Source organism: Lissotriton helveticus, chromosome 7 (genome assembly GCF_964261635.1).
Source record: "Lissotriton helveticus chromosome 7, aLisHel1.1, whole genome shotgun sequence".
Lineage (NCBI taxonomy): Eukaryota > Metazoa > Chordata > Amphibia > Caudata > Salamandridae > Lissotriton > Lissotriton helveticus.
The window spans coordinates 1,727,406,693-1,727,421,834 of record NC_136068.1 but is presented as its reverse complement, the minus strand read 5'-3'; the positions used below and the strand labels follow the sequence as shown (position 1 = coordinate 1,727,421,834).

The 15,142-nt window shown below is 41.0% G+C and overlaps 1 protein-coding gene across 1 annotated transcript in view; it reads right to left on the bottom strand.

Annotated features, from left to right (window-relative positions):
* Positions 1 to 15,142, bottom strand: part of LOC144769663 (B-cell receptor CD22-like) — a 238,105-nt gene that overhangs the window by 201,431 nt on the left and 21,532 nt on the right. The window contains exon 3 of the mRNA XM_078653838.1: positions 812 to 1,072. Coding sequence (XP_078509964.1) covers positions 812 to 1,072 — 261 coding nt within the window. The remainder of the gene's footprint in view (positions 1 to 811; positions 1,073 to 15,142) is intronic.

Genomic DNA, 15,142 nt, shown 5'->3' with positions numbered 1-15,142 from the left:
CAAAGAAAGTTAGCATTCCTTATGATTATTCATTTCTTCCTTCCCAACCTCTGATGAAGAATGTAGCACAAGATTTTTAGCAGCTATTCCATATCTAGTTAGATAAGCAAACTTTGTGGGCATTGAATCTTGATACGATACCTCTGCATTGACACTTAATAAGTTTCATTTAAGTCCTGGCGCACCTTCTCTAATACCTTGAGGTTTAACCAGGAAATACTCCAACATGGAAACACTGTAAGACTTTGATAACACCAAGGAACATGTGAAATTCCTTTAATCAAAATATGAAAACCAATATCTGAAATTCTAAATAATTTTTAATATTAAGTCAAGAAATAGTCAGCGCTAAAACCTAAAACAATGCCCTGGTCAAAAAATATACATCTGTCAATAAAGAGAAAGACTTGCAAACCTCCATATTAACAATAAATATTTACACTGATTTATTGATGGAACTGATGACATGTTTAAAAGACTTGTGATCCAGAAGCTTCTATATCTTGTGATCACTGCCCGCAGATGAGAGCAATTGTTCCTGAAACATTTTAGATGGCAGACCTGATGCTGTGTTGTAAAGTGATGACATCACAGTGGCATGAAGCAGTATAGTACAATCCTATGAAGAGAGACAAAATACCATACTTTTGGCTGTGACCTTCTCTTCTGAAAAGGGGAAGGTTCAGTCTGTCTGAACTCATGTTTAGACTGCAAAATGTACATGAAATTTAACAGTAAGCTTGTGACCATTCGCATCCCACTGGCTTACCATTACTTACTGGTTAAAAGTTATGAATGAAACCACACTCACATTTGACGTTGACAGAAATTGCAGTGGAAGAGGCGCTGCCCATCACATTGTGGGCCACGCAGTGGTAGTCCCCGGCATCATCCATGGCTGCCCTCTCAATCTTCAGTGCTTTACCTTCCTGTTTCTCAATCATTTTGTTATTCTTATACCAGGTAAAATGTATGTCTCTTGGGTTACTGCTCATCACCACACATGACAGTTCCATTAGATGTCCTTCCTCCGGGTCCTCGGCTAGAACAGCATGTACACCTTTGGGAGAATCTGTAGTAAAAGAGCACAGTTTTGATGTCTGAAACTGCTTAACAATTTTAAAAGATTGACCGTATTGTACCAATAGCACTAGTGCAATCATATTTCTGCACATCCCCTGAAGGTATATAATTTTCAACAGGCCATCGATCTGGGGGACTATTTGTAGTGGGGTCTGCCGTTGAACGGGCTTGTTAGAGAAAGGAATTGGAGGGGGTAGTTGGGGGGATTAAAATAAAAAAAAGAAAATGGCCTTTGATGGAGCAAGGTGATGGAGCAAGGTTTCATACGTACAGAAACTTGCTTGTATTCAGCCCTCTCGAAATAATCTATAATTAATTATTCAACATATTTTGTTCACTAATATTTGCATTATACAACATATTTAGTATCTAGGGGAAGCTTTTTTATGTGCTTTTACTAACAGTAACCCGAGTGTCCTAAAATGACGGCCGAAAACTCGGAAACCTTTCTGCACATGCACCTGCCACATCTACGTGGTATGGCATATCTCTGCTTTGGTGGGAATTTCTTGCTACTGCGCACTAGTGCCAAGATGGCCACTTCATGTCTCATGCACTAATGCACCTGCTATTGCTTCAACTAAACTTTGTCCGCTCTGCTTAACTATTAGTGCTATTGTATAAATAAAGTAATAGGATTAGAGTAGAGATAAGTGGAATACCGTGCATTCATTTATTTTTGTATTCTAATATATTTTTTCTTTGACTTTGTTTTTAGCTCGTATTTGGGCCTAAGAGTGACACAAACTCCATATTGAAAAGGCTGTGCCTGCGCAAATGATCCCACAAAACCCTGAAGTCACTGACATTGAATGACTGCCAACACTCATCTTATCCACTATTATGTATTATTTTAGGACCCTATTGTAATTTTCCCGATTCATGCCCTTACATAGGTATAAATCACCATATCCTTATATAGGCATAGAAATCATAACCATATTTAGGCATAGCTCATGCACTCCAAATACGGCAGGGCTACTTCCACTAGTTCTGAAAATCCACAACGATTTCTTGGAAAACTCAGATTCGGCAGCTAGAGACTTCCCCTTGCTTGAATATTGATTTGTCCAAGAACTCATGGAGTTTTCAAAGAACTGAGACTCTTTGATGACGTTATTATGTCCCACTGTATGTCAAACTCGGGACCTTCAAGGTATAAATATGCCCACACTCGCCCAAACAAACACACAGTGGTTTGGAGCAGTTCGACTATCTACTTGCCCGACGCGCCCTGCTACAGCAAGTACCGAAGGAAGTTGACCCTCCAGCAGACGCACTGAGAGAGACGCTGTCTTTTCTCCTGCCGAGAAATGCAGCTCCAGTGTTTCCAAGCTACCCTTGTGAGTTGTTGGGAAATCGAGTCCTGAGACTGACCTTCTTCATTCTAAACAAAGGTACGGAGCTGGTTACACCCTAAGAGAAATCTTGGACAGATTCTTGGCAAAAGACTACTACATTTATGCTACACCTCACTTACTTTTTCCCTCGTACTAAGCTTAGGTTAGGTACACCGGGGTAGGCATATTTTAGAAGCACCAGTTGAGTACTTTTAGCCTCTGGTATTATGTATGTATTTATCTATGGTTTAGGAAACATACAATGCTCTTACAGTATTATTTTATTCTACTATTTCTACTGTATGCATTATATTTTACAACCAGTTTTACGATTGTAGCAGTTCATTTCTTATGCTTGAGAAAGAAGACTGTTCAATAAATCCTTTTATTGAAAACGCCGGTCTATCTATTTCTCTGCACCTCTGGTGAAACGAAGCATGCATGATTGACTGAGTGAAATATCTATCTTTTGTTTCCACGACTCTGATGATCAGTTTTATCTTGGGGGAACAAAGTTGTCATGTTTATGCAGTTGTCAGAAATGAATCCCTTCTTGTTTATTCCAGAAAGTTTCTAGTGACCTCTGAGCTAGTTGCCACTCACAATTAAGTCTAGTATATTCGATAGAGACCTAGTCGACCTCAGTCCTACGTCTAATCTATAGGATATATTATTCCAATGTGCAAAGCCTATTGGGAATATAGGAACTACACTACACCACGATGTTCCTGGGAAACTGTCCATTTGATCTCAGCAGAGGAAGAAATATGAACTGTAACAAATACAATGTTTACCAATTGCCACAAATATTGCTGGGCGGAATAAAAGTGCATGGGAAAAAAGTTATGGGCGGGAACTTGATCAATATAATTCATTGAGAAATGACCTCATCTTAGTATGGTGTGATGACCTCTCCTCGTCTTTCTGACCAATCACTGAAGGGGAACACATAGATTTGCAACATTTAGGGATGGTACATTGATGTGGAAATGGTATAACTACGGAAGGCTTAGTTAGAGAAATTGTCCGGCTTGTCCGATTATCTGACCTGTCACTGACCCAACGCATGCTATAGGAGATCGAGAGCAGAGGTGCTGGTGGAGCACTCTGTCAGAAGAATCAAGAGTTTGCTGAGGGAGAATTATCGATTACCAAATCGGGGTATCAGAATTTGGCATTGAGAGAGGGGTGCGACACTCACGTTACCTGTCCTGATCTGCACCTGTCCTGTCCTGTTGACACCTGATCAGTCAGGAGCCCTATCTTTGTTCCAGTCCTCGCACCATTCTAGGTAAATATAATTCATGTGGTATGTCCTTGTGCTATTTCCCTTTTTCACCCTTCCCAGGTACCAATGTCTAAAGGTGTTACTGTGATTTCTTGCAAACATTATGTCCTATTAATCATTTTTCTTACTTGTAAATTTATGGTCACTGTATTGTGGCCACTGACTCAGAAAACCTTGCATAGATAAAGTGTTTAAAACTTCTCCCGAGTCTGTGATTATTTCAGGAAAGATAAATTAATAAATTACTACTTATTATGCTAACTTCCATTGGGATCCTTAGGACGTATAACATAGGTGACCAGGATTGATGTCATGGTATACAGGTATACGTCCAAAGTGATAAAATCCTGACAGGCAGGAAATAGAAGCAGGATTACCGGTTCATAGGTGTCAATGTTTATGGGCCCAGGTGAGTATGATTTATTGAGCTGGTATTCCCGTGCGACATCACCTTCTCCAGTGCAGCAATATGCCTCTCCTCGTCCTCGCTCTTCTGCAGCCCAGGACTCCAGGCTTCCTGACTCCGACAGCAATCATGATGCTGCAGGACGTGCATCGTGATTGGTCTGATTGGATGCTAAGGCAGTGCCTGGGGAGTCTGGGAATGTTTTCCATTGGGCTGTGAAACACAGCCCAATGGAGAACATGCCAAGTGCGCATGCTGGTTTGGCCAGCCCTAGAGGGACGGTCAAAGTGTCATTGCGCACTTAGGAGTGTGCAAACAACTTCGTCTCCCTCTGATGCCGGGGCCCCGCCCCCCCCCCACTCAACATTGCAAGAGTCTACAGAAAAATAACATGATAATACCTACTTGGTATTATCATTTTATTTTTATTTTGTACTCCACAAACGAGCAGTGGGGTGATGCTCTTCCACCTTAGCCGAGAGGCCGCCACTGTCTAAGCCTTGGTCTATAAGGATTTTTTGCTGTGTCAGCACAATTTAATTAATTACATTTATATGTTATATTTCACAAGCTGTCACTCTGTCTTTCAGCAGCATTGAGTTGTATGTCAGAATACTTGAAGCTAAATATTTTTTACAAAAATCATACAATCATTTGGTTACTATAGTCTGGCACCATGCTTTCCTGTAGGTCATTCATTGTCACAACATCGTGGACAAAAACTCCAGCATGGATAATCCGCACACGTGGCAGTTCATGTCCTGTTCCCCAATGTTCACTTCAGTTTGAAGTCACAAAGGGCAGGGGCCAAAAAGCACTATGCCCACCTTCTACCTGGAGCAGGTTGATATTCCTGCTCCGCCCCCCTTTCTACTGACAGCCTCACTCACTGGACAACTACCTAGATCACACATTCGGTGTCAGAACAGGTGGGCATACAGCAGCACAAATCTATGTTCACATTTACTCATCAAGCAGAAGAACACAGCACTTATAACATTACGCACCTAACACAGCGCACAACAATAACATAATACGGAAACAGCACTTCTCCCCTTAACGAGTACAGGCTCCTATTTGGGTTGGGGCGGCCCTGCAGGTATGTGATGTGCATTTATTTTGCTTATTACATAGATAATATTACAGTACAGGTTTATGTTGCATTTAATTACATCTGGACTGCTCCTTAGTCAGAAAAAGTGTCTAATCATCTGAATGGTATCCTGATAGTAGGAGCTCTTTGTGGGGATCTTTTCAACACAATGGTTTATAAAAATGGGTACACAATTTCTAGAGAGTAAAATTCACTTGTGGGCTACCAACTGCAATTTAAAGATGTTGCCACTGGCAAGAGGAAAATAAAATAAATAAATGATGCTTGGGAACCATTATCAATCCTGAAAGGCCCTTATTGGCTCAAAGGCCGTCTTAAGATCTGTGCATCCCTAGTGACATTGTCACTCCCCTACCAGTAAGACCTATTGGGTGTTAGGTTCGCGAGGGTCTGGTATCCTATAGCTGGCCATAAGTTCTCTGCTTAGTTATGGTTTACTTCTCTTGTTAATCATCTTACGTGCTCCATTGTATCCTATTAGTTGTTTATTAGGAAGGATGTACCAAAGACTGTTAAGACACCTTTAACTCCCTCTTAGATCTTGCAAAATGATGTGAGATAAGCAGATGTGATATACACTTCGCAACATGAGCAGTTTTTGAAATTAGTCCCATGGAGAAATAATAGGAATCATCAATATCAGGAACACTTTCTAGATATAGAACGTTTATAACAGTGAGCTTTAGCTATAACAGCTTTCTACATATCCTTAACAATCTGCAAAATATCTTTGGTTAACTATAGATCTTGGTGCTCTTAAGTAACATATGAATTCAAAAAATGTGACAACACATTTTTCACTGTGAAAGAGAGAGGACATTCAATCGGTAGCATGATTAAAGAGTATTCTTGGATAAATAAATGATTGAGATCCAAATAGGAGGCCTACACTGGCCACAGTTGCGCGCTTAGGCTCACAAGTGCACTTTAGATGACTTTTTTCTTAAACTTCTGATGAATTAGCGGAAGGTTTAAAGTGTACTCAGTATGGCAGATGTATTTAGCATGGGCTGTTGTGATTGAATCACACATTCCGGGCCTTATTACGATGTAGTTCGGAAAGCCTCTGACCACTGGTCGGAAGCTTTCAGAGACTCGTTGCAGTTTCAATTCTGACCACGGAATTTCAATGTCGGCAGTCAGAATTGAAACCTGCTGGTCATTCTGGCTGGCATACATTAGGCTGTAGGAGCCTGTCTCCCAGTCAGAACGCCATGTGTTCCCAATGTGACGGCGTTTGCACAGTAGAGATTACGATGCTCAGTTTCCAAAAGGCTTTCTATTCAGGGTTTGGCAACATGGAAAGCGAGTTTGGGTGGCCCCTAGCACAGCACTCTTCTCGCAGCGGACACCAGTTAGGGGGCAAGGGGTCACTTGTGGTGCCCCCTGTTGATCCCTGCACAGTGTGGCAGGTACCTTGAGGTGCATGCCAATGTGTGCAGTTATGAACACAATCTCCCATTCCTCTATTGGAGCTTGTGCAATGGCCGGTTTACACCTGCAGCACAAACTCCCTTAGAGAAATGGGAGTGTGCGACCGCACCATGTGCGGTCTTATTGTGATTGCACTGTCCTTTATCTTTTACCAAAGATACATAAAAATTTGAGGGAACCCCCGGGACGACCCATTGTGTCGGGGTGTGACTCTTGCCTTGAGCCTATCTCAAAATATGTAGATTTCTTTTTAAAACCGTTCCTGAAAGAAGTTAAATCATACTTAAGGGACACTACACATTTTTTGACAAAAGTAGAGGGTACACCCTTTGACCAAAAAACACAAATTATGGTGACGATGGACGTGACGTCCCTCTATACGCAGATACCACAGGACGAGGCATTAGAGGTGATGGTACTGTATTTAGAACGCAGAGAGAGACCACATAGAGTGCCTACAACATTAATCTTAAAATTGGCCGAAATTGCGCTTAAAAAATAATTACTTCACCTTCAATGAGCAATTTTATATGCAAATGAAGGGTACCGCCATGTTGTGTCCTTATGCCCCAGAAATGGTGGTTCTCTTCATGGCACAATATGAAGAGAAATTTGTGAAGAATAACAATCCATTTGAGGTCCACATTAAGCAGTGGTCACGCTATATAGATGATATCTGGCTTCTGTGACAGGGGAGCCAGTGCCAGCTATTGGCGTTCCATGAATGGCTAAATGCCAGACATGAAGATATCAAATTTTTCCTTGAACACAGTAAATCCGAAATGACATTTCTGGATGTCGAACTTACATGTGTTGATGGACAGTTAAAAACATGCGTGTACAAGAAGGCAACTGATAAAAACACCATCCTACATTATAGAAGTGCCCACCCTAGAAGCCTGAAAGCAAATCTGCCTTAAGGGCAGCTTCTACGAATACATAGAAACTGCACAGAGTTGAGTGACTATGATGACTATGCCCAAACCTTCTGTGGTGAAATGACACAGAGGGGCTAATCTAAGAAACTTTTAAAACATTCATTTCAAGGGGCACGATTCACACCTCGCGGATGTCTCCTCCAGACCAAAAAGAAACAAGAGCTAGACAGATTAGTGTGTGTGACAACTCATGGCTCAGACACACATGAAATCAGACAGGCGGTACTGAAAAATTGGCACCTTCTGGAAGGTTTGGAATGTCCTTTTCCACAACCCATTTTTGCTGATAAAAAAAACCAAAGCATAAGACAGCAAATCATAAGGGCCGATGTAGCAATACCAAAGGTTAAAAGCGACTTATTGTCCTTTTGGAATATGAAATCATTGGAAGGCCACTACAAGTGTGGGAACTGTGTCGCCTGTCCTAATACAATTGAAGGTAAGGAATTCCACCATGCAGGTGTGAATTGGAAACATTAAGGTTTTTCTAATTGCAGGACAACAATTTTTGTCTATGTGATAATATGTCCATGCAAAAAGATCTATATCTGAAAAACAAATCAGCAAGTCAACCTTAGAATGAGCCAGCATAGGTCACGCATCAAACAAAAGGCGATGACAGCCCCCATAGTAGAACACTTTGCAGAAAAAGCTCATGGGGAAACGACTTCAAATGGTCAATTCTATTTACTGCTAATCAAACAAAATGCTATGCTGATGTGGACAAAGTGTTACTACAAAAGGATGCGTATTTGATCCTCAAAGTTAATAGCACAGTGACAGGACTTAATAGCATGTCCAAATTATCGAGAGTTTAAAACACAGCGCCACAATAGGGCTTGCTCAAATGTATATGAATACCATCTCATAAAAACAAGCAATATAAACTACACACCCTGGCAATTCCTATTAATACGCCCCGAAACTACGTGTCCCATAATGCCCTGCTTCAGTAAGAGGAGATTTAAGGTGTGGTTTTCTAAGATGGCTGCTGCCTCAGTTGATGGTGATTTGGTCTACGTGGGAAGTCGAAGATCAGGTATCGGTTTGGTCCTCCCGTAAACAGTCGTGTTTGTAATTTAAATCCCTTGGACTGTTTTGCTGTAGCTAAGATCGCTCCGTTTTCGTTGGCAGGTAGCGCTGGGGAGTGAAGGTCGCGCCAGCACACGTGCAGAGAGCTAGCATATACCACGAACAGGTATGCCCTAGGGTTAAGCTATGAGTCAGGACGAGAGAAACATTTGGCACGCACAATTAAAATGCCTACAACTGTTTCATCCTTGTTCCCTCGCTAGTGTATCGTGGGATCCTGTGGGGACCACAAAGCAACTTTTGGATGTGGGGACCATAAACCAACTTTTGGAGCGACGATAGCGCTCAGTTTCATCCACGTATAACTCCGTTGAGGTATGTGCCCCACACAGTATTGTAAATGTGCACATGTAATTCAGTTGCAAGTTTATATTATGCGTGTTGACTGAGACCCATACTGGTATGCTCTTTTGACGGAATCCTCTACTACTTATCGAGTGTCACGAAAAATTGCCCCCAAGTATAGACCTTGCACAGGGATAGAGAGGTATGAGCGTACTATTTTTGAGAAAGGTCTTTATTTAGCTGCATGCCCCTGATATATAAGAGTAACTTCATGTACACCATATTCTTAATCCAGATAGAAAGGTCGTCTTGATCCTTCTTTTGAAATCATGAAGGCTCATGAAACAGTTCGTTACAGGTATATATAAATGTATTGCAGTGCAATTCGAGAAAGATGAAAGGGTTGCAGGTTGTAAATAAAACTTTATTGTTTTTTGCATCTTAAACAGAAAAGAGACAAAGCCCTGATGAGAGTCCGGGAACTTGTTTCCCTGGATTTGAAACACGTCGGCACATCTATGGGAGCGAAATAATAACATCTATAGTGTTAACAAGCATTTGCTAGTTCAAGAAGTAATCGTTTTTTTGACAATTTTGTTCCCTTCTTTGACTTTGTCCTTTCCTTTTTGGCTATATAGATTCATTTAATATAAAGATAAAAACAAAAATGTATGATGTTTTGTTTGTATGATGTATTGTCTTTTTGAGATGTATGATGTTTATTTAATTTGAAAAAAAAAATTGGAATGTAATATATGTATGTAAATGGCATTGTATATTGATGTAACTATTTGAATGTATAGCTTTCTTTATATGCATGAAATATGAAAAAATAGACTTAAAAGAATCTAAAATTAGATGGGTATAAATAAAATACCGGGTCAAACTGAAGTAGTTTGGGTTTGATCCTTGCATTAATCTTTCTTTACAAATAAGTGTGGTGGAGGCAATTTCCGTTGTTGTATTGATATATTAAGGTCCAGCCTACCCCATGACCCACAAGGACCTAACTCCATAGTTTCACAAAGCTAAGGTGCGGTGGCAGACCGTGTCAAAAGCTGCTGATAGGTCCAGGAGGATGAGGGCGGCTGTTTCTCCCTTGTCCATCAGGATCCTGATGTCTTCGGTGGTGGCGATGAGGGCAGTCTCGGTGCTGTGGTTGCTGCGAAAACCGGATTGAGAAGGGTCCAGGATGTTGTTGTCTTTGAGGTAGCGGGTTAGCTGTTTGTTGACAATCTTCTCTGTCACTTTTACCGGGAACGGGAGCAGGGAGATGGGTCAGAGGTTCTTGAGGTTCTTGGGGTCCGCCATAGGTTTCTTCAGTAGGGCGTTGATCTCGGCGTGCTTCCAGCTTTCCGGGAAGGTTTCTGTCCGAAGGAGATGTTGATTGCTTTCCAGAGGTGGGGTGCGATGGTTGTGCTGGCTTTGTTGAAAACGTGGTGAGGGCAGGGGTCGGATGGGGATCTGGAGTGGATGGAGTTCATGGTTTTGATGGTGTCTTCGTCGCTGACGGTGGGCCAGGCGGTCAGGCCGCTGGTGCAGGTGGAGGTCGCGGGGTGGTGGTCTCGGTGGTGGGTGCGGGGGTGTCGGAGTTGAAGCTGTCGTGGATGTCGGTGTTCTTGCGGTGAAAGAAGGTGGCCAGGGAGTCGCACAGGTCCTGTGATGGTGGAATGTCGTTGGTGTAGGAGCTAGGGTTGGAGAGTTCTTTCACGATGCTCAAGTACCTACCTGTGCCAACTAGAGACCCCCAAATCTAACACTGGCTTTTAAAGCTACTCCACAGCTAATCAGGTTTACTGTTTTGTTATCTTTTCACTTCCTTTTCCATCATGGCTGTCTTTTCCTTGGTTTCATCCTGATCTCCCAATCCATTATAGCTCTTGTCATGTGATGTTTGATGTAATTTAATTTTCCTGTTCTTTCAGAATATAAGGGCTTCAGTCTGCTTGAAGGATGCATCATACAAAGCTGTGTTCTTCTGGTTGATTCCTCGCTGAATACACTTGCTGATCCTGACTCTTGGCTCCATGTTGGGTTCATGATGGCTGGTTTTCTTCATTACTTTAAAGTCATCACCCAGCAGGGAGATTGTTTTGAGAAAGGGTCAGCTTCTTGTGGACACCTGCCTACCATATATTCAATGCACTTTGTTGGTCGCATCTGTATTGCATACCATAACTATTTTGGGAAAGTGTTATAGGGCTAGTTGATCAGAGTGGACTTGTAGTTTTTATAAATTGTGACTGAACACCACGTGATCCTCTGTTTGTGTTACAAGTGTCATATACATGAATATGCATCATATTACATAAATACTTTCAGGGGTGTTTTACATTTCTGTAGTTTGTAGAAATGGATGGATTTGTGCAGGTAGTTACAGTGCACCACCGATGCCTGTGTCTGTGTTCCTAATTCTTTATTGGTTGCACATCCAAAAATATATTACTACAAAAATGTTGAAATACATGAATGAGCCATGCAATGAAAAAAAAAAAACTCACAGGGTCCTATAAGATGCATTAATAAAAAGCAGGAAAAAAAATGAAAAAAATATTTTCATCTCTCAAAAGCTTTCACTAACAAAAAAAGAAACCTAAACAGTAATAGGATTTTCCTAACAAAAAATGAAAACTCCATACTAAAAAAATGTAAGGAAATGTAAGCTGTTTTTTGTCCAACTCTTACTCATTCAGTACTGGATGATTGCTGACACCCCTCCTGAAGCCATAACAAATACTAAAAGAAAGAATGAAGTTGCTGAGCTGCTTATGAATGCCTGACCTTTGGGCCTGGTTTAGAAATTGGTAGAGGGTATTGTTCCATTACAGATGTGGTGGATATCTTGTCAGCCTTATTACAAGTCTGTTGGACCCTATGGCACATTTGTAGCAGATCAACCTTCCGCTAAATCAGACCATTTATCTCTACACAGCAAGCTAATCTGAGTTAACATGAATCTTGTAAGTACCCTCGCTGCTCCATTTCAGAAAGCAGAAACTCTTGTGTGAATTTTGGGAGGCAATTAAGCTATTGTTTCCCTCAAATCCAACTGATTTCAACCAGCACTTGTGTATATATTTGGGTGAAATTTCAGTCAAGATTTTTCTAAGCCAGCGTTTCCCAAACTGTGGGTCAGGAGACGATTTTTGGTTTATACATTTTTCGCTATAGCCAAAGGATGTAGCCTAATGACTAGGGCGGTCTACCTCAAATCTTGGGAACCGGGTTCGAGTCTGGGCAACGATGCTCAACATCCTGTGATTCTGGGCAAATCACTTAATCTCCCCGTGCCTAACAAAAATAAATGTGTCCGGCTGTACTGAAACTGGTGCTCATGTAAAGAGCTCTGATACCTGATACCTTCAGGTCAAGTTTGCGGTATTTAAAACTACGCGTAAAAAAAAGCATTCAGGCTTGCACGCAGCCATTCTGGCCCATTTCCACCACAAACCTTAAAGAAAATTACTACCTATGCTGCCACATCAGTAAGAAGAATCATCAACAATTCCATAACTATGGGAATATTTCCAGATGATCTCAAAAAGTAACATATGCTCCCATTACTACAGGAAACAACCCTGAGCCCGCTTAACCTGATAACTACAGACCAATTAATGGGCAAACTGATCGAAAGAGTAGCATTCACCGAGATGTCACAATTCATACTTTCAGACTTCCAAACAGGATTCTGTCCAGGAAGAGGCACTGAAAATACTGCTTTTCATGCACCTAAACAAATAACTTTTCTAGCCAAAAATGAGTGCTACACATACTTTCCAAACAAAGTTTAAACCATAAAGTAGATTAAGCTGTCTCTTAAACACACTCTGCTTAGCCTCTGAGGGTGTAGTTTTCTTTTTTTTTTTTAAACGTTTTGAGACACAACGGTGGGGGGGGGGGTGGACCGGGGGTTGCTCCTGCTGGCCCGAGTACAGTACAGTGCAGGGAAAACTAGAAAAGACATTTAACAGGCTCGGGTAGACAAGCCAGCGGTTTTAAAAGTACAGATTGCACAGAAACAAAGAGTTTCTTTTGTGCAGTCATGGGTAGAGAAAACACAGCAGTTTTAAAGTATCAGGAATACATAGTACAAGTGTATTTTCTTAGCACCTTTCTGTTGGTTGCTCACTGGGCTGTTTAGGGAACTATTGATTCTCTACCTCACATCCTCATCAGACCTGATCTCCTCACTCACCCTTACATGTTACAGTTACATTGACAAGTAGAGTATCTTTAACTGTAAACCCCTAGGAACATAAACCTAACAAGAGTGTATATGTCACTGATAACCAGATGATGACTAATCACCATAAAAGCAATGCTGCTGAACTTCACTCTATGCCGGATCAGTCGGTTTAATGAAGTCACAAAGAGGAAATTGAACACAATGTGAAATATGCAAAACATTTTCCCACTTTGGGTTATTCTTAGAAACTATGGGCCATTCTGCGATGAAAGCTCGAGTGAATAACGCACATGGCCCATACCTAGGAGGTTCTTCTTTCCTACTATGTATAATGGCAAAGGATCCGAACTCTGCAGCAACATTGTCACTGAATCACCATTTAAGAGTACACCACAATGGTGCTACATTCACTACCAAAGAAATGCTAGGGCAACCTAAAAAACCCTTGAGAGCTTACCCTTAAAACCCCTTGAGAGCTTGGGTAACAGTAACTGATGTATGGCACCAACAAGGGATCATTCAATATATTATATCTGCACCAATTAAATCAAATTTTCCAACTCAATTGCACTACATTGTGAAAATGAATTAAAGCAAGTATAAATGTGGATCAATTATTTAAACTGAAATTACAAATGAATGTCGGGAAGGATACAATTACTAGCAAACATCATACACGTCAAAAGCCGAATACTTTAGAAGCGTAAAGTTAGAAATTCAACATGTGTATAATGATCTACTCCTAAATTGAAAAGTCCAGTGACTGAAACATGTTGATCATGGAAAAGGAGACAATGATGTTTTGGTTTTGAAAAGAAGTGGATATGTCGTCATCGTCAGTTTCACATTCTGAAGACATATTTCTAAAGCAAATATCCTTGATGCACGAGCTGTACAACAGCGTCGCCTTGTTGCCTCAAATACTTTATTTTCTGCTGCTGCCTTCTCTAAAATAACAACAGATTTGGTAGTACACTCATCAATAATTCCTTCCCTCAGGTGTCACTATTTACAAAACAACATTACTCTACAAATTATTCTCCCATCTATGTTCAGATCGTATGAAAGAACAAAGGATTTACACCCTATGCCATCCAGTCCTGAGGGTGGTCTTGCTTATTCCGTAAGTAAGAAACATCTACAACATACCCACTTCAAAATATTGAATGATCACCTTGTTGGTTCTTTGCCTCAGTTGTTCATGCACTACAAGAGCTACAGAGGGCCTTTAAGGCATGTTCCATCATCAGCAGAGCCATCCAGGGGAAATTCTGTATTTCTAAAGGTTTGTATATCAGAGTATTGAATAAAACATATCAAAATGCTATCATATCATGCCCTTAATGTCAACACACAGCAATTCATAAAGGTAAATATGTATTGTAAGTAAAAAGATTTCTATCCTAACTACACATTACATAACTTGAAAAGATGTAGGAAGAAGGTACAATATACATGGAGTTAAGTATGCTAAGCCTATACTCACTTGTATGTATGAGTACAATAGTCTGGTAATCATTGTTCCTATCTTGTCATTCTTGAATGTCGATATTTAAAGGTTGCTGTCTCTTCTACAGGCTAAATTGCACAGATACTCCCAGGACATGGCACTAAACTAAAGACTAGTACCTCTTCTTACCAAAGAGAAGGTTGGTGGAACAGGATTCCACCATTCCACACAAAGCCTTGCAACTCCGTACCAGCAAAGATATGAAGTAAACAAGCCTATCTGATCTTCAGAAGGGAAGACATGGCCTGGCTGTTCCTTAGATCAGAGGAGAACAGAACAGAGCACTCCACCTAAAAGGGCCTCAAAAGTCACTGAAAACATCACAACTTGACAATACCACAGCCACGGTAATCAGAGAAGGCACTGGATGATACTTATACTGCACTTTGCAGTCCAGATAAAATATGTTATGTTCAGACCTAGAAAACTATCCCATCAGGCTGCCTCAATTCAAAAACCCATAGGA